Below are 27,697 nucleotides of genomic sequence, written 5' to 3'. Positions count from 1 at the left end.
AAATACTGGTTTAATGTTGAGTTGGTTGACAACATGTTGTAATGAGAGGTGTTTGATGATTCTGGGGGACAGGAATTTCAAAAGCCTAATGGCGTCTACCCGTCAGCCCTTTATTTTTCTGATGTTGTTGTTGATGTTGTAAATGAAGAAGTGGAGTCTGTTATATTAACATGTCCGAAAATAAATAAATATACTGATAGCGTTCTTTTCTAAGCCACAGAAAGCCTTCATTAGAATAGCATATGGCAGCTGTTATGACACAGTGATGCACGCTTCACCTGATGTGTACAGTCACTTCATTTCATTCTTTTATGCCAGGTGTGAATATGGAGCACCATGCAGGTGTAGCTGCCCTCCCCGTTTCCAGCATAATTACAAACCACTGACATGCAGTTCATTTGAAATGGACACGTATCAAATGTGGTTATTAGGAAGGTGAAATTACAGGATTTTTCCTTCATTATGTGATTTTTCTCTTCCTTCAAATAACTTTTATGTTTGCATGAATAACAGGAAATTTTTTGTCATTCAGTTTCTATGTGGAAAAGACCTGCTTGAACTCTTCACTCACAAATGACACCGTGTTGGGCTGGAGGAAACGATCCCCCTGCATTACGCATTCATATCACCATATAATCACCAAGTTTATTTCTGTAGCACCGCTAACATAACAACGAGCTTTGAACAAACACCTCCGTGTTCTTTCCTCTGCTCCACCTGTTCTAGTGAGTCACACGGCCCCCAGTTCATTACACTGTATACAATAATATGTCTACCTGGATAAGATGTAATGATTTACAACATAACCACCACCACCGACATGTAGGAGGGGATCAGACCCCTATAGCATCCTACCTACGGAAGCTTCAACATGTAGGATGGGGATCAAACCCCTATAGCATCCTACCTACGGAAGCTTCAACATGTGGGATGGGGATCAAACCCCTATAGCATCCTACCTACGGAAGCTTCAACATGTAGGAGGGGATCAAACCCCTATAGCATCCTACCTACGGAAGCTTCAACATGTAGGATGGGGATCAAACCCCCTATAGCATCCTACCTACGGAAGCTTCAACATGTAGGATGGGGATCAAACCCCTATAGCATCCTACCTAAGGAAACTTCAACATGTAGGATGGGGATCAACCCCCCCTTCAGGATCCTACAAAAGGAAACTTCAACATGTAGGATGGGGATCAACCCCCCTTCAGAATCCTACCTAAGCAAACCTCAATGTGTAGAAGGGGCTCAACCCCGCACTTCAGAATCCTACCTAAGGAAACTTCAACAGGCAGGATGGGGATCAAACCCCTATAGCATCCTACCTAAGGAACCAAACCTTCAACATGTAGGATGGGGATCAAACCCTTATAGCATCCTACCTAAGGAAACTTCATCATGTAGGATGGGGATCAAACCCCCCTTCAGAATCCTACCTAAGGAAACGTCAACATGTAGGATGGGGATCCCCCCCCCCCCCCAGGAACCTACAAAAGGAAACTTCAACGTGTAGGATGGGGACTAACCCCCCCCTTCAGAATCCTATCTAAGGAAACTTCGTGTAGGATGGGATCAACCCCCCTTTCAGAATCCTACCTAAGAAACTTCAACATGTAGGATGGGATCAACCCCCCTTTCACGTGCCCATACAGGAAGCAGGCGTAGAGAACAGAAGGACAGAGAACATAAAACATGTCAGCTGCTCTGAACGGAGTCGCTCCTCACAGCCACGACCGCTGGATGAGCCCTAATGTTTCAGCCATAGGCAGCTTTTCCAGAGTTAACTGTCTAGGACACCGTTCTTCCATACAGACTCATTTCATCGCCCAGCCCCGTCCCTCAAGGCAAAGTTTACGCTTGTGTGAAATTGAATTTCACTCCTGAAGGATATTTCCCACCCACAGTGTCCGGCCCCATCCAAGCCTGTCACGCCCAATTATTTCCAATGAGCTCTGATGAGGAAGACATGAATGAGTACCCTGTCAGGTTCTTTACTGATGTCCAGGCACATCAGGAGATGTATCTATTTTTCATCAGGCCATGTAAAATGCAGGACTGCTAATAGTCCATTTGTCTCTGTTAGCAAAAGGGAATTTCATGGCACTATAAATAAAGAACGTCTGCCGGGCTGTCAGGAAGCGAGAGAGTAAAGTGAAGATGTACAGCTTCATTTAGAAGTCTGGGCCTGGAAACGTGGACCGCGTCCAGGCTGGAAGAGACTTCACAAGTATGTTTACTTGTTTATGTTGTGATCAATTTGAACACGAACAGATATACTGTAACTACAGACACCGAGCATCAGTACGGACCAGGAGACAAAGGGTTTAGCGACAGGGTGTACAGATCCAGATGGGATTGGATCGTAGTCGTATGCTTGTTGGGTTTATATAGTTCCACTTCGATAACATTCTGTTCTGAATGGGATGTGGGAACTGGACCGTCTGAATTTCACACCAGCTGAAAGTCGACTCCCAGGATTTGACCTGAGCGGTGAGACCAACTTGAACAACTTAGCCCAGAGCAGGAGCCAGACTTTACTTTCTCTCTGCAGTCGAGGCCAGAAGACTTGAGATGTGTTTGTGGCTCGTGTTCATGAGTTACCGCTGCCTCAAATGTGGGTAAAAGATGAGAAGTGAATGAGCTACGCTATTTATTTAATACCACACTAACACACGAGCAGGAGAGTCAGAAACATCCTGACTATTTGGGATTAAATTGCACAGAACTTTCAAATAAAGCACATTCACAGTTTCCTGCCCCACTGGGGTAATATAGGGTGGTCTGCCTGTATATGACAGGTATTATAGAGGATGGACGAACCCTGAAGGTTCACATCATTCAATCCAGATCCTCAGTGGACTTTTTAAAACACGTTTTATCACATTTGAACTGATTTTTTGACCATTCTGTTGTGATGGAGGTTATGGTCGATCCACATCAGCACAAACTGAGTTTTTCCAGTAGTGGGGGCATCTTTGTCCTTGGTCATCATCAATGGATGAAGTTGTGTTGTCATGGAGACACAGTCCTACAGTTTCAGGACATACTTAGGATGGCTTTCAATGAAAATCAGGGAAGTTCATTCATGACATTTAAATGGTACCAAACTGGAGGTCTCTGTTGGTTCAGTCCATCCATCCGTGTCCTGCAACACTGATCTTATGTCGGCTCGCCGGGGGCTGGAACCTATCCCCCGCTGACGCTGGACAGTCCACCCTGGACAAGTACTCGTTTCAACACGGGGGCAAACGTACAATCGTTCATCCATCTCCATGGCAACTGAGCCAGCAGATGTATTTATTCCATTCTGTAGTCACTACATTTTGGAGTTTCTTAATTCACACGCAGTCGTGTTCTTCGTTAAAACACCTACGATCACCAGTCTCAACGGCGTTTGAATAATGTTAAAGATGTGATTTTATAAAAAGGCTCTGATGAACGTATATATTCTGTATATATATAATATATATCACAGTCGTGTTCAAACAAATCAGTTTGTCTCTGGGAAGGGATTTTTATTGAACATTAACTTCCTTCATCATCCTCCTGTTCCCATGAAGACATCATTAGCCTGACATGACATTTGAGAAATATTTGTATTTAATGGCAATCACTACAATCTGTGTTTTCTGGGACATGGTCAAATATAACCCGTAACAGTAACACAACATTAAAGAACTGTAACGTGTCCGAAACTAACAAGAAACAAACACTGGTGTGAAGTTACGAGAACGCTGCTAATAAAGTTTATACAAACTGGATTAAGCTTTATTATTTTATTAAAATAAAATAGTGTTCCTGCTGGTCGTATCGTTTTATTTTGTAGTATTTTTCCACCACACCTTAAAGGACGGTCTGACGTTAAACCAGTCTGTGGGGAAAAGAGGATTTGGTTCCTCTGAGGTGGGATAATAACAGTGGATTGTATTGTGAGGTTTCATCACTGGAGTCATTTTCACGCCCAGCATCCACATTGTGTACAAAGAGCTGCTCTGCATCTGTTAGCATGTAAATGAGGTGTTGTTGGCACGCCGCTATCTTCAGGTAGCAAAAGACATCGCTCCTTTGACCAACAAATAGGTCCACACAGATACAGTCATCTGTTTCTATTCGCAGGCTGTATCGTTCACATATAGTGGTGACTTCACCCAAACACTAGCGTCTGCACTATCGGCTCCAACATCACCCGACTCTGCGTGCACATTGTGATCCTCCCACCAGAACTAATTATTTTCTTCCATTTGGAGACTCACGTAGACGTTTCCTCCACCTCCAGCAGAGCCTCGTTCATACCTCAGGTGTGTGTGTGTGTGTGTGTGTGTGTGTGTGTGTGTGTGTGTGTGTGTGTGTGTGTGTGTGTGTGTGTGTGTGTGTGTGTGTGTGTGTGTGTGTGTGTGTGTGTGAACCCGTTTGGGCGTGGAGAAAAACAGAACATTATTTTTTATGAGACCTTGATGGCATTTTGTGAGGTTTAAACTATTAATAAAGTTAAGCCGCTGCGTCTGTGTGTAACAGCATGGAGGCTGTCTGCTGATTGGAGACTGCTCACGAAACATAATTAAAAGCACCTGATTTTACCCATCAGTCACCTGTTCATGTGCCGGCTGTCCCGCGGTCAGGTGACGGGTTACCCGCCGTTACCCCTAAATTAACCCCCCACAACCGCTCCAGTGTTCTGGATTAAAGTCAAGACAGATTATCCTGAGATCGCCCAAAAAGTATCTTAATCCCTGCGTCCGTTTCCAACCTCCTGTCTCTGTGAAGTGGGATTTTCTGCAGAGACATAAAGAAAACCAAACTGGAGTAGACCCGACGCACCGCACTTCAGGTGTCATTGTCCGCTGATTTAGAGAACTGTGAGGTCCATAATTCAGAACCATCTGCTGGCGCCCCGCCTCATGGGGTTCCTCATGGTCCGGGTCATTAGGGGCCTGGTCTGTGCTCCCATTGGCCCGTGGAGCAGCTGGTCATCAGGGGACACGGCCCCCAGAGCGCTGCTGGTGATTTAGCTCCGGGTTGGAGGTCCAGTGCTCCGTAGCATGTTGGGCTAATTGACAGAGAAATGGCAACATGGTCTGACCACAACAACACACACACACACACACACACACACACACACACACACACACACACACACACACACACACACACACACACACACACACATCCTGCAGGCCCCACTGAGATGAGATGCCGCTGCGATAAAGCATAAATAAAATAGATTGCAGAGGTGGAGGGTGGGCGTGGGCCCCCTCCCTGCCTCATTGACTCTCACAGAGTGGGGGGGGGGGATAAAGGCAAGATCTGTGTTTCCGCTGCAGCGCTTCAACCACAGTCAGTCAGCAATTTGTTTCTTCCTGGTTTCTTTTGCTTTTGACTCGTCGGCGCCGCTCCGCTTTCTGATTGATGCCCACGTGGGCGTTCCTCCTGCCGGCTATTTATCATCGCTGATGTCCTCCTGGGGAGGGAGAGGAGAGGACTGCAGCCCCGGTGGATTCTCGTCAGCACAGCTTTCAGCAGGTCTAACTGCATTTCTGCTCTTTGTTTTCGCCAGACGCTCCCCGTTGATCAGCAGAATCAGGTCAACGCCGACCAATCAGAGGCCGTTTTCTGGATATAAGGACAGCCCCTTCCTGAATACACAGAATTATTCTGTCATCGTTATTATGATTATTTGATATCAGATGTCAGAGCACCCAGAAATAATTCTTCAGTAGTTTTGGGTGATTTTAAAATAGAAAATGTCAAACTCCACTGGGATGCTGATTCAAAAGCAGTTTCATCAACCTTTATTTATAAAAGGTTTGTTGACAGGGAAACCTTTATATTAAACTCTTCAGTGACTCGTGTCCGTTAGCCTCCATCCTGTCCTCCTCCTATGTATATACGTCCTTTTTCTGGACTCTGGCCGAGGGAAACAGTATTTGTTAAATATCTTGTGAGTGTAGATCAAATAATTTTTTTTGTTTCACCTGCACACAAGCAGCCCACAGAGAGACTGAGAAACAAGAGATTGAGGCGAGCTTTAAATACACTTCCATTCTATATAAATATTCACAATTTTTTTTCACTTCTCCACTTGAATTTCGAACCTGGTAATCTCCTTTATGTTTTGATCTAGTTTCTCGTCACGAGACTCACCTCAGCTTTATCAAAATCAACCAATCAGCAACACGACGTCTGCTGGGTTTAACGTTACAGTGAGAGAGGAGTTAGTCAGACCCCCCCAGAGCAAGAACAAGAGTCCTGTTGGGTTTGTCTGTCTGTTAAAGCGCTTTGGAACGTCTGATAGTATAGTTATTTATAATATTTAAGTATTTAGAATAGTTAACTTATGAATGAACAGTTTGAGACACCACCTGCCGGAAACAAATTCCTCGTCTGCTTTTTACAAACGATGGCCAATAAAGCTGATTCTGATTCTGATTCTGATTCTGATTCTGATGGTGGGATTAAGAGATACACAAATAAAGGTTGATTGATTGGTTGACTGATTGATTATCATCATGCCTCCAAAAAATATGCAAAAGTTGGAGAAAAAGCGAGAGACAATGAATAAAAAACAATCAAAGGTTAATGAAGAAAAAGAGACGGATGTTACTACAGATGTTACTACAGATGTTACTACAGATGTTACTACAGTTATTACTACAGGTAGTACTACAGGTATTACACAGTTGTTACTACAGATGTTACTAACAGATGCTACTACAGATGTTACTACAGATGTTACTAACAGATGTTACTACAGATGTTACTACAGATGTTACTACAGATGTTACTACAGGTATTACTACAGGTATTACTATAGGTATTACACAGTTGTTACTACAGATGTTAATAACAGATGTTACTACAGATGTTACTGACAGATGTTACTAACAGATGTTACTAACAGATATTACTACAGGTATTACTAAATGTGTGTGAAGGTTCTGTCAGCTTGGTTCAGTGTCCACAGGAGAAAATATGAATTAAAGGTAAAGAAAATTAGTGAGTGAAAAGCAAAAGTGAAAAAAAAAACCTGTATTACATCTTTATTTCTAAAACATTTTTTAAACGTTTTATAACAGACTAACATTTTGATAAAGCCAATACATAATTTTACTCATTTTTTCTTTTTACTTAAACAGTTATGATGTTATTATAAAACCATTAAAATGTACAGTTTATTTAAACTCCCTCATTGAGGAAGAAACTCCGGGCAGGACCCAGGCTCTGGAGGGTGGTGAGAGAGAGAGAGAGAGAGAGAGAGAGAGAGAGAGAGAGAGAGAGAGAGAGAGAGAGAGAGAGAGAGAGAGAGAGAGAGAGAGAGAGAGAGAGAGAGAGAGAGAGAGAGAGAGAGAGAGAGAGAGAGAGAGAGAGAGAGAGAGAGAGAGGCCAGTTTGAGCCCATAGTGCGCTGTTGCTGAATTGTGGGCGGGATTTCCAGGCCTTTGGGTACCCAAAGGCCTGGAAAGGCCTATCAAATCTGCTTCGCAAAGTGGTCGTAATGTAAAAAAATTCCCTCTCCATCGTCTCGCTTTAGGAGAACGTTAAACATCTCAGATTAATGCTGTTTCCTGCAATCGGCTCTGGGGCCAGTCTGGGGCCGTTCGTCCATACGAGTTCTAATAAGAGTTCTGAGATTCCAGTTCAGTCGCAGCACGGAGATCGTATGTAAATGTCTTCAAATAAAAACACGCATCGAATGCATTATGGATCAGGCGTATGGCTGTTGGTTCGCCCACCAGCCGCTGCCTAATGCCTCCAGCGGGGGGGGGGGGGGGGGCACCGAGTCAGGAAATAACCACGTTCCCTGAACATATCACCAGACTATATGACCTTTTCTTCATAAATTCATCCGCTGTTAGAAAATGAGCTGATTTAAATGGGTTTGAACGAGAAATACTGTTTGGTGACTGCTGTGGGTTTCTCTCATCTCTCCTATGTTTTATTCCGTTTTTATATCTTCTATAAATTATATGTAACTCCAAGAAACCGTGGCATACACGTCAATGGCCCCCCAACCACTGAGTTCTTCTGCTGACAGAATGCAGACAATTAAGGTTCCACTTCCTCTGGATCTCGTCTCTAAACCTGAGACGATGATCATCACACAGTTTGATCCGTTCTAGGTAAACCTTGAATGTCTGAATCTGGCTGAAACCTCCACTATGCTTCCCCATTAAAGAACAATCTACATAGTAAACTAATGAGCAACCACAGTCTTCTGTTAAGCGTTTTAGTAAAAATCATTCAAAAGCCTGGATTTTTTAGGCTTTTGTTTCAGAGTAAAAATTTGAAATGCACCTTCAGAATTTGAAATGCTTCTTCAGCTTTAGGTTTTAAATAATTAAAGAACCATCCATGTGATGGTTTGCAGAGGAGGTTGACGGGAACTTTTCTGATTTGTGTATAAATCAACTTACTGGACAAACAGTCACACTGTTGGGTCCATTTTATGTCGTGACAGTTTTATTCCCGCTCAAATGTTCGAAAATAACAATGATATTATATAGATGACGTGTGATTTTAAAATGTATTTAAATTTGGGTGAAAGCTTGGTTCTTGGGTAAACCTGTTTGCGATGCGGGTCACATGTCGCCCAGCAGGGCGGAGCCCTCTCCTCGCCTCCTGGCTTTCATGGTAAATCCAACAGGAGCCGTGAGGCGACTCGGCGGGATCCAGAAAGCTAAAAGTCACCCTGTGGTAGATAAAGACAGAGCTTATCAATAACTTTTATTAAAACCACCTCATGATGAATGGCCTGGAGCTCCAGGAAGACAAAACAAAGTGAGGCAGCCGCCATTTTCCTGCTCCGAGGCCATTTGTCTCTGTGAAAGCTCCTGTTAGCGCTAGCTTTTCGTTGCAACAATAGCAGCACGGCGGCGCCTTTATCTCTCGCGTAGTCTCTGGTGAGCCTTAGAGTTTCACGCTTTTGGTTGTCCTGATCTTAATAGCTACAGCTGACCGTGGTAATGACTAGCTCAGGGAGTGATGGGACGGCAGCTGCTGCCGGCGCGGCGCCGGCCGGCGGCCGCCCCTAATGAGGAGCACTATAAAGACCAGCACCGCTTGTCTTATCTTTATTTCTGTCAGACATTATAGAGCTGGCAAACATCCCTCAGCTCTAACAGAGTGTTGGAAGTGGCCAAAGTCGTAGGTTGTCATTTATTGGCCTATTTAATAACCCTACATATTTCCTCGCCCGAGGCGGCGTGGCGTCCCCAGCAGACAGAATCAATATCTGCTGCATTGCCAAGCCGTTGGAGGCTCCAGTAAAACCGGGACAATTACAGGAGATGGATCAGTGTCTTTAGCAGAAATATATATTTAACGTGTTGGCTGAGCGGCAGGACGCCGTTGGAAGACAAATCAGTGGTGATTAAAGGGCCACTTAGTTAACTGGTCACCTGAGAGCTAGTCTGGAAGTGTTCCCTACATAGTGGTAGTCTAAGTGAATGCAGCCCCCGCCTCAGGGGGGCTTCAGTTAAGGTCTGGCTGGAGTATTCAGCTCCTCTGGCAGAGATGGACAGAGTACTTGACCCCAGTACTTGAGTAAAAGTACAAATACTTCTGGTCAAAATTTACTCCACTACAAGTAAGAGTAGCCCAGTCAATCTATTACTTGAGTAAGAGTAAAGAAGTACTTGCTTTTAAATGTACTTAAGTATTCAAGAGTAAATTCTTTTAAATGTACTAGAGTAAGAGTAAGAGTAAATTCCTATTTTTTTAATCTTTGATGAGAATGGACCTGACTGAATTACTGTCATTTTACAGTTTTATATATAGTACCTTGTATGTCTTGTTTCAGAGAAACTCTTTGAAACCACCTGCACTGATGTTCTTGCCTGTAGAACCATCATGTTATACTGAACAAAGCCCTCCCCAACATCTATAACAATGGAAATAAAATTAGTGGAATCATCAAAGAGGACAATTATGTCATTTTCCCATTTTATTAAACAACCCCCCCTTCCATACACACACAAGACCAAATGGAGCCATACAGGCCCAACCAACTGGATTTAACTGGGGACCAACTGGAACCCCTAAAGGACACCCTGGTGGACTACTGGTTGAGAACCACTGCTTTACAACAAACTAAATCTCTGCTTTCAACAACTCAATGTTTACAGGAAGGACATATCCCAGGACCACAATATTGTCTCCCCCAGGCTGTCTGTCTCCCCCCACCTGTCTGTCTGTCTGTCTCCACCCCAGTCTGTGTGTCTCTGTGGCCCTGTGTCCGTCAGTCTCTGTCAGTCTGTAGTTCTGTAAAATTATGTGACCAGAGGTCTCCAGGTGTGACTTTTGTCAGTTTTTCTTCGGCGAACACAATAAGCAAAAAACAACAACAGGCAAAAAAACAACAGGCAAACCTAAAAGTAACGAGTATTCATGAGCCTTCTCAGAAATTAACTAAGAGTAAAAATCTTTGCCTTGGAAATGTATTTGAGTAAGAGTAATAAGTATGAAAGAATTCTAGTATTTGAGGTAAGTAAAAATCCTCAGAATCTGTACTTAAGTACAGTACTTATGTACATTTACTCCGTTACTGTCCACCCCTGTCCTCTGGTCACACCGAATGTGAAATGAAGTGTTAACAGTGACAGGGGCTATGCTCTTTATTAGTAGTATACGTTTATAATGTCTTTGTACTTTTACTTACACAGCACCTTAAGTTACAGTCAGTCTATGCACTGATGATCATTACAGAGCAATATACATTAAATATACAGTAAAGCTCGTCTTATGTCGTTAACGGGTTCCAAGAGATGCAACGTAAATCAAAAAACGGTATAAGTAAAATTAATTAGTCTCCAGACTAAACTGAAGATAACCAGTTTGTACTGAACTTTAATAATATTAGTTAATATGAATTTATTTTAAAGTTAGCACCAAATTTTTCTTCATTATGTAATACAGGAAAAAAATTTAAATTTAGAAATTGGTGGATGGTTACCATACATTGCAGATATTTTATTTGGGACTGAATGAGAAAATAAATGCAGACATTATTTTTGTTTTACAATAGTAAAAACAGACCAATCTCTGTTAAATTTACCGATACGTACATTCGATTTGTTGGTTTACATCGCAGACGTAGATGGTTGTGGACATCTGACTCTAACGGTAAACTACATGCTACATGCTACAGTAGCATACAGTGGATTATCACCATCAACAGTTTACCATAAACTAATCTGGATTAAAAAGATTACGAGTGACGTTTAACAGTAGACATTGGAACTAGGCGTACGTATTTTAATGTGATGATACATGTTTTTATCCTGATTTATTTGCAGTAACATGATGTTATGAGTTTTTAACGGTTTTCTGGTGATTGTAAGAGTCCAATATTTCTCACGGACAGACTTTACATCTAATCAAATGAACTTGAACGATGTTGGATGAGGTCTCCCTGGATTGGGGACGTTGGATCAATACGAAATCAGTGGATTCAGTTGTGTACGTTACTGTCTATGACGAAAAGCTTTTCAGATGAAATTTTAATGAAGAAACTGAAGTTTCTGGCCTCAGCCCTCAGTTCCATCAGCAACAGCCTGATTTAATAAAACTAGGTCACCTCTTGTTACGAATCTGAACGGCTGAAGAACCAGAACACCTGCAGAAGTTTACGGGGAACTCTTTAAATCTACCTTCAAAACATGACTGAGAATCTGCCCCAGAACACTGGAAATTAAAGTTGTGGTAGGGCAGAATACACATAGAGAACAATAAGGTCTGAACTGACCCCACGAGACGTGGCAGGAAACAGGGCAGTCTGAAGGTTTGACCAATTAAATTCTCCAATCTCAAGGCTGGAGCAAAACCCCCATAACGCCGAGCCGCTCACGCCGAGCCGTCCTTCTAGACGACTGATTAAAAGTGAGCGCTTCAGCGTGTCGGAGGCAGGGGGATTAAAAACGAGGCGTCTCCAAACAGTGGCCAAATCACCCGTCCATTCAGACCTACTAGAAAAAAATTTCTTCGCTGAAATCAAAAAGCAGCGGAAGTCGTTCTTGTGTCGCCGCTGATCAGAAAGTGCGTTAATTACATGGAAACGCGGTTCTCTTTCACTAATTATTAAAGCCGTTTGAAGCCGTGACTGACAGAACCCTTGGCGCTCGCTCCACCCTGAGCGGCGCCGAGCCTTTCAGAGGGTCTAACAACCCTTTTAAACGTAGAACCGAACACTGACAGCAGCTCAACACCAAATGGCACAAATGGCAAAAAAATTGGAGAGTAAACCTAATAACGGGAAACTGTGACTGGGAAAAAAAATGTGTTCCGACGTGCTAGAGGAGAGGAAAGGGGCATTATACTGACTTTACCCTGTGACCCGTGACAGGAGCGTCTGCTTCGTCTGCTCTTGTTGTTGTTTTTTAAAGCCAATGGGATTTCTTTGTCCGTATCTCAGGTTTTATTGGTGATTGACTTTCACCTGATATCATCTGGATCTCTTTTATTCAGCTCTTGGACTGAAATGCTTGACATTCAGAGTAAAACATCCTCTACGGATTGTCTGTGTACCGAAGCTGTTCACTCATGTACAGCTGCTGCATTCTGGGAAACTAAATCCACGTTCCATTCACACATCAGACAGGAAGAGTCTTTGACTTCACCCTGAAACCAACTAAAAGGTCTTTATGTTAAAATAAATCAATTTTACACAGGTGAACCTCACCTTATGCCGTTGATCAGTCAAAAAACGACAGGTTTTTCGGCCGAATCCCTGGGATCACCAGCGCCCCCTACCATGAGGCAGGAGAACTGCGTGCCTCACTTCATGCATTTTCCCAGCGGTTTCAGGACCGCTGAACTCCAGACAGACGTTACACACATGCAGTTGTTGACAAAAAAAACCCTGTACATTATCTACATTACCTAAATAATGTAAATATAATACTGAAAATTTAGTTCATAGATCAAACCTGTTTGAACATTTTAACAGCGACATATAGAGAGATAGCATTACGGTCTCACTGTTTTGCTACCAGCCCAGCTAGTCGAGTCATCGATCAATCCATGGTGATCAATGACTCAGTGCAGGTCTCTGATCAGTACTGTAGAGGTAAATGTGACACTGTGAGTAAAAATAACCTAAAATTGGTGATGTTAAGTATAAAATAGCTATATAATAGACATCACTGGTGAGGCCGTTCCTCACCTGCCTCCCTGACTGCACGTCACTGAGGCGTTCTATTGGCTGACGGCAGATACAGATAGAAGGTGGTTTAATATCAGAATGGGGGGGGGGGTGTTCAGAAACGTTTAAATTACCCTAAATAATAAGATAAATAGTTTGCTGCTCTATCGTGCAATTCGTTAATCGCGTGTGGTTCCTGGAGGAACGAGGGGTTAATGTTATATAACATTATATGTTTTTATTCTGATCTATTGTGCAGTAACATGACGTTATGTTCTTTTAACGGTTTACCAGTGATTTTATGATTCCAATATTAGTGACAGACAGACTGACTGCTCTGACTGTGTGTGTGTGTGTGTGTGTGTGTGTGTGTGTGTGTGTGTGTGTGTGTGTGTGTGTGTGTGTGTGTGTGTGTGTGTCCACACAGCCTTCGTGTTGAGCTGCGTCTTCCCCCGGCGGCCTCTCTACGGAGACGTGTCCGTCAGCGGGCTCCACTCCGGGGGGGACGCCTTCTTCTCCTGCCTGACCGGCTACCGGCTGCAAGGCCCCGCCGTGCTGACCTGCCGTAACGCCAGCACCCCCTACTGGAGTGGCACGGAACCACACTGTCTGGGTGAGGATAACACAGCGGGGGGGGGGCTGTTTCACATATTATTATTATTATTAATAATAATAATATATTATTATTGTTGTTGTTGTTGTTATTAATAATAATAACAATAATAATAAAACACACAGATGCTGTCAGCCAATAGCATGCGTGCATGATATCACATGACTGCCTACTAAAAACCCGTGATGTTGTGAAGCCGTGCGTCTTGAAGCACGAATGATAAAATTAATAGTTTGTCGCTGTATCGCGCAATTCATTAATTGCATGTGGTCCCTGGAACACTTTAACCACAAAGGACGAGGGATCACTGCACAGTAGTTTCTATTCTATGCGCCTTATAATGCGCATAGAATAAAAGTTTTAAAATAGGCCATTCGTTGATGCCGTGCCTTATAATCCAGTGCGCCTTAAGGTGCAAAAAATAGTGTATTGATGAGAGGAGGTCTCTGCTGCGCTAACGTGTTGCTGCAGAAGGTCAGGAGGTGTTTTAGGCGCTGACTGCATTCATTTTGCTCCTTTAAGTGTTTGGGTGTGTTTAAGAAGCCACGGCTCATCTATTGTACCTGTGATTAGACGGAGACACACAGACCAGGACCCCCCAGCGCCGTGGGGATGATAGATGGGGGTTTTTGTCTTTGCCCCGATGAATAATGAGAAAAGTGACCAATTTACTCCTGACCGCTCACAGCAGTGGGGACGCTGTCAGTGTGTGTGTGTGTGTGTGTGTGTGTGTGTGTGTGTGTGTGTGTGTGTGTGTAGCAGCTGTATCAAGGTGAAGGCTTGGCAGGATGCCACTGGGTTTACTCTTGCTGCTCGACTTTAATTAAGCTTTGTCTGCATGAGCAACCTTGACCCGATCAGCTGAGAGGATAACACACACACACACACACACACACACACACACACACACACACACACACACACACACACACACACACTGTATGTGTCTACAAACCTTATCATATTGCTTGTGATTTCCTCCTCACCTAATTCCCAGTTCCCTCTGGGTTCCTGACTGGGATGTAAACTGGGAGCTGATGGACGGCTTTACCTGACAGTTGACCTGTAGAATAACTGTTTCCTCAATCCAGCCATGCAGGATAGGTAGCAACCATCCACTGTCAGCGGTTTGTCATGTGGACTACTCTAGGCTGCGTTCACACTGCAGGCAGATCAGATTCCAATCAGATTTCCTCCCATATCTGATTTTTAGGGATGACTTTTCACACGGTTTTTATCAAGTGTCCACACGCGATCTGGCTCTGTTCAGACTGGGCCACATCATCTCACAGGTTGCCGTGACAACGACGTCAGGGCGGAGCTGTCGTTCGGTGCGCGTAATGTGTGACGTCATACAATTGCGACGGCGACAACGAATGAATGAATGTTATGAACGTTTCACACTCTTTCATTTTTTAATTGTATTTTTGTGAGAAGCCTCTGTTTTAATTTTCTCCCAATCAATCAGAAATATCTTTTCATGTTGTTAATTTAATTGATGAATAAATTATAAAAATATATAATGTATCCAATCCAATCCACCTTACTTCTATAGCGCAATTTAAATAAACACAAGGTTTCCATAGTGCTGCAATGCATAAACAATACAACAGAAGACAATGAGCACAAATAAAATTCAATAAAATAAGTTATAATAACATAATAATCAATTATTCTACAACAGGGACTCCTTCATATCCAGACTGTATTAGTGAGGCTGTATCTTCTGCTCAGACCTCCATCTCACGTCATTCTTTCCTCTTCCACCCAACCGGTCAAGGCGGATGACCGCCTTCCAGAGTCTGGGTCCTGGCCGGAGTTTCTTCCTCAATAAGGGAGATTTTCCTCTGGTTTCTCTGTCTTTTAAAGTGCTTTGAAATGTCTACTGATGTTGATTAATTGATTGGTCATCAGAGAACCAACAGCTGACAGAACAACAGCGGTGGCCCCTCCCTCATGTAACTAATGGGAGGAGTCTATCCCAGCTGAACTTGGAAAAGAGGCATCACCCTGGATGGTCATCAGTTCACAGAAGGGCCACAGAGAAAAACAAATGAATCTGATTTAGTGTTATCTGGAAAATAAAGAATGAATTGTTTTTTCCAGCTCACCACAAATTATCAAATGATTGATAATAAAAGTTTTTACCTCAGGTCAGTGATGTCATAAATGACAGTCTGCTAGTCAGTACTGTCCTCTGGAAGCCTGCATGCCAGGAACTCCATTGTAGCCTAAGAGCTAATTGGTGTGGCCTAGGAGCTAACAGGCGTAGCCTAGGAGCTAACTGAGGTAGCCTAGGAGCTAACCAGTGGAGCCTAGAAGCTAACCAGTGTAGCCTAGGAGCTAATTGGTGTAGCCTAGGAGCACAACTGGTGTAGCCTAGGAGCTAACCGGTGTTAACCTAGGAGCTAACCGGTGTAGCCTAGGAGCTAACCGATTTGGTACACTATGACAGCTTCTGACAATTTCTCTCCTTGACTTGTCTTTTTGGAGACTAGTAAGATCATTTCTTCGGTCCTAAACCCAACTTTACAATCTTGCGTGATTCCACATTCCGTGTTTTACCTCCGGAGTCATTGTGTGAGCTCAGAGGCAGTCAGTCTACACGAGGCAGCAATTATTTCATCAGCATAGTCTTGCACTTACATCTATAAGTTGTTCCTCGCCATCTCATGAGTCTCATAAGAACTTCGAATACGGTCATTAGATCGTCGGGGATGTGTGGGTGGTGGGTCGTCTCCTCATGTGAATAAGTTAAACATGAAAACTCAAACCAGCTTTGCATATGTTCCCCTGTCCCAGCTGCCTGTGGGGGTTTGATGAGGAACGTCTCAGTGGGCCGCATCGTTTCCCCCGGTTTCCCCAGCAACTACAGCAACAACCTGACCTGCCATTGGCTGCTGGAGGCCCCTGAAGGCCAGAGACTTCACATCCACTTTGAGAAGGTGGCCCTGGCAGAGGACGACGATCGGTAAGCAGGCGTCTGACAGCGAATGAGTATGGCTGGACATGTTTACCCAGAACCTCTGGTTCAATGAGAGGAACGAATCCTCTGAGGAGTTACCGACGTCTCTTTAATATGTTCAGAAGGAGAGAGAGAACCTTTGAGAGTGTCTCTGACAAAAGTAGGAACTCCTCAGCTCATACCATTATCAGGCCCAACAACAGATGCATAATTTACGACCCAGAGATGTTCCAGGATTTCAAAAACCCTCCAGGTCAGACTGTCACCTTGATTATTCCCCACAGACACACTGTGTCCCAGAACTCTAAAGCCAACCCACAACAGACTGAACCTCCAATCACACTGTATTTACATTAATTGTTTGGTGGTTTTCTAGAGGTCCTTTCACAAGTGAAGGAGTTTAAGTATCTTGGGGTCCTGTTCACGAGTGAGGGAACAATGGAGCGTGAGATTGGACGGAGAATTGGGGCAGCAGGAGCGGTATTGGAGTCGCTTTACCGCACTGTTGTCACAGAGAGGGAGCTAAGCCGAGAGGCAAAGCTCTCCATCTACCGTTCAATCTTCGTTCCTACCCTCACCTATGGTCATGAGCGATGGGTCATGACCCAAAGAACCACATCACGGATACAAGTGGTGGAAATGGTCTTTCTCAGACGGATAGCTGGTGTCTCCCTTAGAGATAAGGTAGAAACACTGCTGTTCACGAGGGGCTCACAGTAGAGCCGCTGCTCCTTCACCTGGAAAGGAGTCAGTTGAGGTGGTTTGGGCATCTGGTGCAGATGCCTCTGGGCGCCTCCCTAGGGAGGTGTTTCTGGCACGTCCAGCTGGGAGGAGACCTCGGGGCAGACCCAGGACCAGGTGTAGGGATTATATCTCAACACTGGCCTGGGAACGCCTTGGGATCCCCCAGTCAGAGCTGGTGGGAAAAGGAAGTTTGGGGCTCCCTGATGAAGCTGCTGCCCCCGCGACCCGACTACGGAAAAGCGGTGGAAGATGGATGGATGGATTTCTAGTGGCCTTTTTGTGTAATGGTAGCCAATGAGATGCGTCATTCATTCCAAACTCAGCTTTAACATTCGCATACGCAAGCTTTTTGTGGATAAAGGTGTATGATTGTCTCTGTGGGTCTGAAGCCAGTTTTGAATGAGGCACCGCTCTGCAGGCTAACGACTGGCTGTCAGCGCTTCACATGGCTGTGAAAGTACAGTGTCATTTAGCAGTATGGGGCTCTCATTACACGCCACTGGAATGAGGAGCCACAGGGGGGAAATTAGCAGAATATTCACTTTTGTGCAGCAGCCAAAAGCTGCTCTGGGCTTTTGTTACAAAAATACACCTCAAGCATTGAAAAAGACGTCTGAACGGCTCTGAGGAAATGGAAATAGATTAGAAAAAATGATCATGTGGAGAAGAGAGAGTCGACAAAACGGTCAGAGGTGATTGTGTAATGAGCTTCTGTCTGACAGGAATGTCTGACTGTAGTTCTATACATGGAACTGCAATGGCTTAAATCATAAAAGTAATAGAGATAAAACAGCAGAATTAATGAACGGGCCTTAAAGTGGGAAAAACAAATCCAGGAAAGAGAAGTAAAGACATCACACATGGAGAATCTGTGGCCCAGGTACGGACCTCATCTCTCATCCTTGGTTCCCGTCTCCTAGACTCCTAATCAAGAACGGGAACAGCGTCCATTCAGCCACCCTGTACGACTCGTTTGAGGTGGAGTATCTGCCTAACGAAGGTCTGCTCAGCGAGTCCAGACATCTCTTCATTGAGCTGACCACTGATGCTGCAGGCTCGTCCACCGGCTTTGCCATCAGGTTCCAAGGTAAGTACCAGCCCTAGCAGCAGAGCAACACAGAGAGACAGTCTCCATGATTGGAGCGTGTTGTCTACAGCTTCATCAAGACATCAAAGCCCATCGAATAACATTTAGGAGTCTCCATCTCCTGGAAACCTCCAAAACCAAATTTCAGCAAACCTTCAAACATTCTACAGTGGTGGTCCCAAGCCATCAGTCTGCGTTAGCCGGTGTCGTTAGTGATTGTCGGGAAACACGGCTTTTATTCATCCTGAGTGTAAGCATTTCTTGTCTCCATTGATTTCTGTCCCATGTTCTAACACTGTGTGTTTTTCTCCAAAAAAGTCTCCTGGATCACCGGCCCGGCTCATCGAGTTCCGTTCAGCAGACTGAGAAAGCAGCTCTATGCTTAGCGCAGAAAAATCAACCGTTATATCATGAAAAATAAGAGCGCATGAGAAGAACAAGAGCGACATACGTAACAAAGTTACTGAGAGTTAAAAAAAAGTTGCAGACTATGGCGGTCGATAGCGGTAGCGCGCTTTCATGCGGCGCATTTGAAACAAAACGCACATGAACGCGAATGGGGAGGGAAGTGTTGATAGAGCTTTCAGAACGGAAGTGATTTTAACCATATTCAATCAAAGATATTGAGGCCCACGGACAGATGCTTGCCTTTGTCACATGACAACCTTCTTAAAGGGGCCACTCCCGCTGCTAACACAGAATACATACTAACACAGAATACAATACAGCATAAAACTACTGAAGTAAAGAAAGGATGAACGTGTTCCTTCGCTGTAGATCTGAAGGAACGTCGGTTCTTCTGCTCTGACAGCTGAGACACCACTTCTCCTGGCTTATCTTGGGTCGTCACATTTATCTCATCACTCACCCTCAAAGAGGCAGCTCTTCTCATGTCCTCGAGGACCACTTGGAAATACAATCACCATAATCTGTCTGGGCCTTCACTTCACCACCACAAATGGGATTAGGTCCAGCGGGAGCAGCGGATCTCATTACGGCCATTAACAGAAATTAATGCAGTTCAGCTCGTCTTTAACAAATTTGATGGTCCCTCCTTCATCCTGATGAACCGCTTCCTGCGCTGATGAACGGCCAACCTCCGTCCTGAACATCCATTCGGCCATTTCTGTCTTCAAAAACGTGTCTATTAAGAACAATTTGCACCTTTCTGGAATTCATTAATTCACCTTAAATGTTATACTTATTGCAGTTGGCCCTATATAAATCGTAAAGTGTGAGTCACATGTCCTGGATGTGTCATCGTCCTCCACCATAAAGTATAGGAGATATCTGCCGACTCATCTTTTTCAAAGGGGACATTCAGTGTTTCTTCAATGACACGTTTCCACAAATACACATGAGGAAAACGTCAAAACCTACAGTCCTGTAGGTTTTAATATTAACATCATATTATATAACAGTGATCCCTCGTTACTCGCGGTTAATGCGTTCCAGGAACCACCCGTGAAAAACAAAATTACGCGAAATAGCGACAAACTATTTATCTTATTATTTAGGGTATTTTAACGTTTCTGAACACTCCTCAAAACCTTGTGTGTGTGTGTGTGTGTGTGTGTGTGTGTGTGTGTGTGTGTGTGTGTGTGTGTGTGTGTGTGTGTGTTTAGTTTACAACAATCCCAAACGCACTGATCAGCTGGGAGGTGGAATGAACAGTATTGATTATTGTTTCCATAGTAACTATCAGTGGGCGGGCTGTGTTCCACAGCGAGAGAACATTTTGTGTTTGAAGCAGGAAAAATGAGCTGAGCAACACGATGACATCACACCTGTCTCACACATCACACCTGTCTCACACATCACACCTGTCTCACACATCACACCTGTCTCACACATCACACCTGTCTCACACATCACACCTGTCTCACACATCACACCTACAGCATCATGTGACTTCCTACTAAAAATCCGCATGTAGTGAAACCGGGCATCTTGAAGCGCAAAAACGCGAGGGATTATTGTATAAATAAAGGTTGATTGATTGATTGATTGATTGATTGATAAATAATGATTTTCATGAAATATTCTCATATTTTGAGATGTGTTTGCTCTCTTCTGTTATTTATAGGCCATAATTATGATAATAAAGACTTTAAAAGTGCCTGAGACATTTGGGTTCTCGTCGTTCCTCCCTCCTGCCTCTTGTGGCAGTGCATCATGGGAAGTCATCTCCTACAATGTCTGATTTAATGCTGGCAGGCTTCAGGGGAAATGCGTCCAAGCTCTACAATCACGGCGTCGGCGCTGAGTTACACGCCTCACCTGTAGTTGTACCCACAGAGGTGGAGTCTCTGTGATGTCACTGATGAAGCAGCCAATGATGTAACCCGTCTCCTGTCCCCCAGCCTTCGCTGCAGGCCACTGCTACCAGCCCTTTGTGAAGTACGGGAACATGACCAGCAGCGACCCCAGCTGGGCGGTGGGGGCTGTGGTGGAGTTCGCCTGTGACCCCGGCTACACTCTGGAGCAGGGGTCCGTCACCATTGAATGTATGGACCCCCGGAGCCCCCAGTGGAACGAGACGGAGCCGGCCTGCAGAGGTTCGTAGGAGAGGTCACGTGTGTGTGATCCACATGTGTGCTGAATTCAACTTGTCCCCTTTAGATGTTGTGAAATGTGTTACTGACATGGTTCTAAAGAGAACCCATGAGTGTGGGTGTCTTCATGGTAAAACACAGTCTTGTGGGGTTTGTATATGGTTGTTCATATTTAGAGTTGACAATCTGAAAAGTTTAGCATTCAGTGCGCCGTCATTCCTCGTGGTTAACGAATTCCACGATATCTCAACTATTTATCTTATTATTTATGGTAATTTAAACGTTTATGAACCCTCTCCATACTCATATTAAACCACAAATATCAAAAGTACCAAAAAACGGCCAAAATAGGTCAGGGCTGTAAGAGTTAAAATAGGCCATTAATTTAAGGTGTGCCTTCAATGCGCCTCAAGGTGCAGAAAATACTGCACCCCAAATCTGGTCAAGTTTTCAAGTTTTTCAAAGATGGAAATTAAAATGAAGCCTAAATGTATTTTAAATCAACCCCCCCCCCTTCCATTCCTTCACACCTGCAGCTGTTTGCAGCGGTGAGATCACCGACTCGGCGGGCGTGGTCCTGTCCCCCAACTGGCCCGAGGCGTACGACCAGGGCCAGGACTGCATCTGGGGGATCCACGTGGAGGAGGACAAGAGGGTCATGCTGGACATCCAAGTGTGAGTACCCCCCCCCCACCCGTCGCCTTTGAGACGTGAACACACCACACACACACACACACACACACACACTCCTGGGTGTGTGTGAGTCGTCATCCAAACGGCACCACGGAGTTTGTTCGAGCCGCCTCACCTTGACGTGTAAAACACACGAGAACACGAGACGCCGCTGATGGAGGAGCACCGGCTGGTGAGGAGACGTGTAACGTCACGCAGACAGGGGTTAATCAGCTGCAGCAGAGAAAACTAATTAGATCACACACACACACACACACACACACACACACACACACACACACACACACACACACACACACACACACACTAATCCCATCCATTCCTCCCCCACTCCTGTAATGGCTGCTGTGTGTACAGCATGGGAGTGTGTGTTTGCTGTGATTGTGGTACCGAGGTGAGGATACGGAACGACCCCCCACCCCCCCACCCCCCACCCCCGTCGCCTCCCCATCACTCAGTCAGCCGGAGAAAATCATTTGTCGTTCGCAAGCAAATTAAGGAAAGTTCATTTGCATCGCATGTGTTTCCTGAGCTCTCTCTCCCAACAGCACGAGTTCATGTCACACACACACACACACACACACACACACACACACACACACACACACACACACACACACACACACACACACACACACACACACACACACACACACACACACACACACACACACCTCCAGCAGGTCAAAAACACTTCAATCCAAATGAAGGAGCCACACGGAGAGGAGGAGCAATGATGATTGATCAGTTTCATGGATCTGATCAACTTTTAGAGAGGGAGGGAGCAGAGTGATGGGGGTCCTCGTTCAGGGCGGGGTGGTTCCTGTCGACAGGTAAACCTGAGTTTACATAGTTTGAGTGACTTATATGTCAGTTTTCAAAATAATACAGGGAAAAATAAAAATCCAGTTTACGTCAGTCCGTCACAAATACTGGAATCGTAAAATTACAAACATACTGTTAAAAACACATAATATCATATTATTGTACTATAAATCGTGATAAAACATGTAATAAATTATTAGCCCGTAGCAGCCCCCCCGGGACCAACAATGACGAAGAACCAGCTGAAGACGAGGAGACATTTTTCTGTGCTTTACTAAAAAAATATAATTCGTTTGTTTATCATCTTAAAATAATCTGATATTAACATAATAATGAAAGTGAAAAATGGCTTTTCTTGGTTAACGGAGTCGTCCAGATCGAGTTCACATGAAAACTTTGTTCCACATGAAACATTTGAATGTGTTCGTACCGTGTGTTCACTCCCTTCATTACCCTAAAGCTGATTGGGTGAAAACCAATCAGGTGGACATGGGGGGCGGGGCCTGTCGATCAATCTCTGAATCAGCCCAAACAGAAGTCACCGTCCCCTGAAGGCACAGCCAACATGATGACAGCTCTCTGAGGCTGAGCCCCTCCTCACAGCGAGTTAGACCAGTGTAGTTAAAGAGTTAGACCAGTGTAGTTAAAGAGTTAGACCAGTGTAGTTAAAGAGTTAGACCAGTGTAGTTAAAGAGTTAGACCAGTGTAGTTAAAGCGTTAGACCAGTGTAGTTAAAGAGTTAGACCAGTGTAGTTAAAGAGTTAGACCAGTGTAGTTAGAGTTAGACCAGTGTAGTTAAACCGTTAGACCAGTGTAGTTAAAGAGTTAGACCAGTGTAGTTAAAGAGTTAGACCAGTGTAGTTAAAGAGTTAGACCAGTGTAGTTAAAGAGTTAGACCAGTGTAGTTAGAGTTAGACCAGTGTAGTTAAACCGTTAGACCAGTGTAGTTAAAGAGTTAGACCAGTGTAGTTAAAGAGTTAGACCAGTGTAGTTAAAGAGTTAGACCAGTGAAGTTAAAGAGTTAGACCAGTGTAGTTAAAGAGTTAGACCAGTGTAGTTAAAGAGTTAGACCAGTGTAGTTACAGAGTTAGACCAGTGTAGTTACAGAGTTAGACCAGTGTAGTTACAGAGTTAGACCAGTGTCGGTGATGCGTTCGAGGTGAATCAGAGAACAGACCAACCAGAATCCCTTCATCTCATCTTTCACGGACAGTTTCTCAAACAGATCAGGAAGATCAACAGAGACCTAAAATAAAAGAAAGTTGAACTGATGATGAAACCTGGAAACAATGAAGCGTTGATCTGTGACCTCAGGCTTCAACCGGTCAGTCTAACGTTTTACGTTTCCTACACCGATGACGTCCTTCCTGAATCCCCGTCTCTGTGCACTAAGAGCCGAGGCTCAGGGAACACACCTCCACTCTTCTGGATTTCAGACCTTCTGCTGTCTGTGGTCTCATGTGTTGAAGGTCACGCTAACTCCTGAACACAAACCGCCGCCGGCGCCTTACATGCAGACTGCAACTTCCACACAGGTCACAGGTCAGGTGAAAGCCAGGGGGTGCGTTCCACACAGTGGGGGTGTGGGAGCGCTGTTGAACACATCCATCTAACATCCTCCATTTATTCAGTGCTTACACAGTATTCTATGACTACGTTATACACTGACTTAAATATAAATGCTCTGAATGGCTTTAACGTTCATTACAACACCAAAATACATAAAATGCACTAAGGCAGTGGGGACATGTGAAATGTTACTGGTGTGTGACTGGTGCTACTGGCACCCCAAAAGTAACTCTACATTGGGAAGAGGAGAGAGGAGAGAGTCGTTTCCACAGCGCCGCCCTCTAGTGGAGCCCGAACTCCTGACTGCGTGAACATATGCCGGCAGGTGTGTGAGCATCCAAATGAAGCTTATCAATAGCAGCTGCTCCCTCTGAGCCCTTTGGGGAGACAGTGTACAGAGATATATGACGCCTGTAACAAGGCACACACACACCCGCACACACACTCATCTCTGACTTCATCTCCTTAATGGCAGGAGGAACATTATCACCAGAGTGTATCAAATGACTTTTATGGATGGCCTTCATATGAGGAGGGAGGAAGAGGAGGTTGGTGTGGTGGGAGTGAAGGTGAGGGAAGTAAGATAAATGATTCCATAAAATATCAAACATTGCACTGCAAAATACTGATGTTTGACTAGCAATAACTGTTATATATTATCACACATTTAACATGAAATATATCACACACCATATATGATATACAACGATTCAAATAATATGGTTCTCCTCCAAACACAACCACAGATATGATCTCATACCTTTTGGAAGTGATAAATGCACAGCCCCACCCTGGCAGACAAAAGCAACGCACCAACATATCAGCCAATAGAAGCAGAACTTACCTGTGACTGTGTGAAGGTCCAACACCACAGGGAGCGCTCGCTCTGATTGGTTGGATGCTGATGCTGTGTTCATGATTTCTGAGGGTTATCTGGGTGTGTGGGGTAGAACAAGTAGTGTTAGTAATGTAACAACCATGACTGACACGCCTGGTGTGTTTGGTCATCCTGGTGAGTCGGGACACAAAGTTAACCCCTTTGCCGTCTGGCAACAGCGATAAAAATAGAAAATAATGACATGAAGAGTGTGTGATGGTGTTGACATTGTGTTTGCGTTGCCCACATCTGAGCACCGCTGTGTTGGAGTTTACCCCGATGGGCGAGAGGGTCGCCTCCCTACGCCTTAAGGCTTTGGGAGGGAAAACTCTGACTGTTGTTTGTGCGTACGCACCAAATATCAGCTTAGACTATTCGGCCTTCTTGGGATTCCTAAATGAGGTCCTTCACAGGACCTCTTTAGGGGCTCCGTTGTCCCCCTGGGCTGACACCTGATGACCACCCGGTGGTGAGTTGGGTCCGTTGGCGGAGAAAACCTTTGGATAGACCTGGTAAGCCCAAACTGAGTAGTGCGGGTGAACTTGAAATGTTTGGAGGAAAACTCAATGAGACCTTCTGCTCCTACCCCTGAAGGAGCTTCTCTTGCATCTCTAAAGGAGATGACCCCTCCCTGTGGAGGCTGGGGACATGAAAGCTAAATGGTCGATGTTCATAGCTTCCATTGCTTAAGCTGCAGCTGAGAGCTGTGGTCTCAAGGTCTTGGGTGCCTCAAGGTGCGGTAACCCTCAAACACCGTGGTGGACCCCGGTGGTCAGGGAAGCCGTCCGACTGAAGAAGGAGGCCTTCAGGGGCATGCTGTCCCTGGGGACTCCTGAAGCAGTTGCAGGGTACCGACAGGCCAGAAGGACTGCAGCCTCGGCTGTGATGGAGGCAAAACAGAGGGTGTGGGGGGAGTTTGGAGAGGCCATGGAGAAGGACTTTTGGACGGCACCAAAGTTGTTCTGGAGGACTGTCCGACACCTCAGGAGGGGGAAACGGGGGACCATCCAAGCTGTACACAGCAAGGATGGAGCCTGTTGATCTCCGCTGAGGACATTGTAGGTCGGTGGAAGAAACACTTTGAGGAACTCCTGAATCCAACTACCCCAGCAGCAGTCACGAAGCAGCAGGATCTGATCTATGGAAGGAAGGTCCAGGTGAAGCACAGCTCTGACGGAGACATCAGAGTACGAGACAATGTCCAGCGCTGGTACACCCCGGACGTGACCCCAGCTCATCACAGGACCAATTTCAATGCATATCTCTTGAGACTTTTCCAGCTTTCCCATAGTGATTAATAGCTCTGTTTCCTCTTGGCTAATTAGTCTTATCAGGAGCTGCTAGGGATAAATTAGCAAACAGCAAAAAGCATGTCACTGCTTCATTTAATTCTTCCATCCAATCCTTAGTGGCTGTCAGTGTCATGATTATTGTGCAATTTGTCAATGTGAAACCTTCATAAAATAAGCAATTTATGTTTATTATAGTCTAGGCTACAGCCGACCTGTGACCCACGAGGTGGATTAGCAGCTGTAGACGAAACAGTTGTGATCATCCGTCTATAAGAAAAAGGATGGGTGGAACTACAATGCTGCTGCGTGTGTGTCTGTTATCAGTGTGTGTTATTACATAATGTTATAATGATTCATAAATACTCTATAGCAAAGGTGTCAAACTCATTTCCACTGAGGGCCACATCAGCCTCATGGCTGTCCTCAAAGGGCCAGAAGTAACTAATAAATGTAACTAAATGTAACTCAATGTAATGTAAAGTAAATGTAACTAATCCTTAATGTTAAATAACTCTGAATTTATTTCTAACTCAAGTTCCAAACGTTACAGTTAGACAGAAAAAACATGTTTGTTTGTTTCTCTGTTCTAACATAAATCCTTTTAATTTGTCAGGTTATTAAATCCACAGAACTCCATCAATCAAGCATCAAACTATCAATAAATAAAGAAAAATAACATCAGACACAAGTTAGGACATTAAATTTGATGAAAATGTATTTGTCAAAGTTGAATTACTGCAGTGTGGGTGCTGCTTCCACTGGTCTCTTGGTTCTTGTAAGACAGGAAATGCATTAACAACTAAGAAAGGAAGTGACTTTAAACGATGTGTGTTAGCTGAAAAGACGTTCTGCTCTTGTCTGATGACCTTTGGTGCGGTACAATTGAACCTTACTAAACTGTTGGCTAGAATAACAGTCTCACGTAACGATACTCCGTAGATTTCAAATTGTCAAATATAAATTGGTGCACAGTAAAATCTGTAATTCATTCAGGCGGTTCACAAAGCGAGGAAAAGTTTGACTCATGAAAACCAGCTCAGTCATCAGGAGAGAACTACTCAGCAGTTAAAACCAGTTTGAACTCTAACGTCTTCTGAGACCGAGCAGAGCCGCTAACGATGTCGACTGAGACTTCCTCCTGGTGTTTCAGCGTGACTAGACAAAGTCTGTTAACTCAACACTCTGGTGGTGGTAGAGGGCAAGAAACCACCCACACAAAAAGTGAAAGAAATGGTAATCAATGAAACGGAATACTAACTCTTCTTTTCTCTATGCGCACAGATAATGAATAACTTTACAAAACTTCCTTCAGCTAACTGACACGTGTTCATTAGTTTGTA

General features: G+C 44.4%; 1 protein-coding gene across 1 annotated transcript in view; it reads left to right on the top strand.

The window, feature by feature from the left end:
* The window catches only part of LOC137596708 (seizure protein 6-like), a 108,817-nt gene that overhangs the window by 68,393 nt on the left and 12,727 nt on the right, over window positions 1-27,697 (top strand). The window contains exons 5-9 of the mRNA XM_068317420.1: window positions 13,565-13,750; window positions 16,553-16,721; window positions 18,380-18,546; window positions 20,910-21,104; window positions 21,638-21,776. Coding sequence (XP_068173521.1) covers window positions 13,565-13,750; window positions 16,553-16,721; window positions 18,380-18,546; window positions 20,910-21,104; window positions 21,638-21,776 — 856 coding nt within the window. The remainder of the gene's footprint in view (window positions 1-13,564; window positions 13,751-16,552; window positions 16,722-18,379; window positions 18,547-20,909; window positions 21,105-21,637; window positions 21,777-27,697) is intronic.

The sequence above is a fragment of the Antennarius striatus genome, chromosome 6, assembly GCF_040054535.1.
Source record: "Antennarius striatus isolate MH-2024 chromosome 6, ASM4005453v1, whole genome shotgun sequence".
Taxonomy (NCBI): domain Eukaryota; kingdom Metazoa; phylum Chordata; class Actinopteri; order Lophiiformes; family Antennariidae; genus Antennarius; species Antennarius striatus.
The sequence above is the reverse complement of the archived record's forward strand: the minus strand, read 5'-3'. Positions and strand labels throughout refer to the sequence as shown.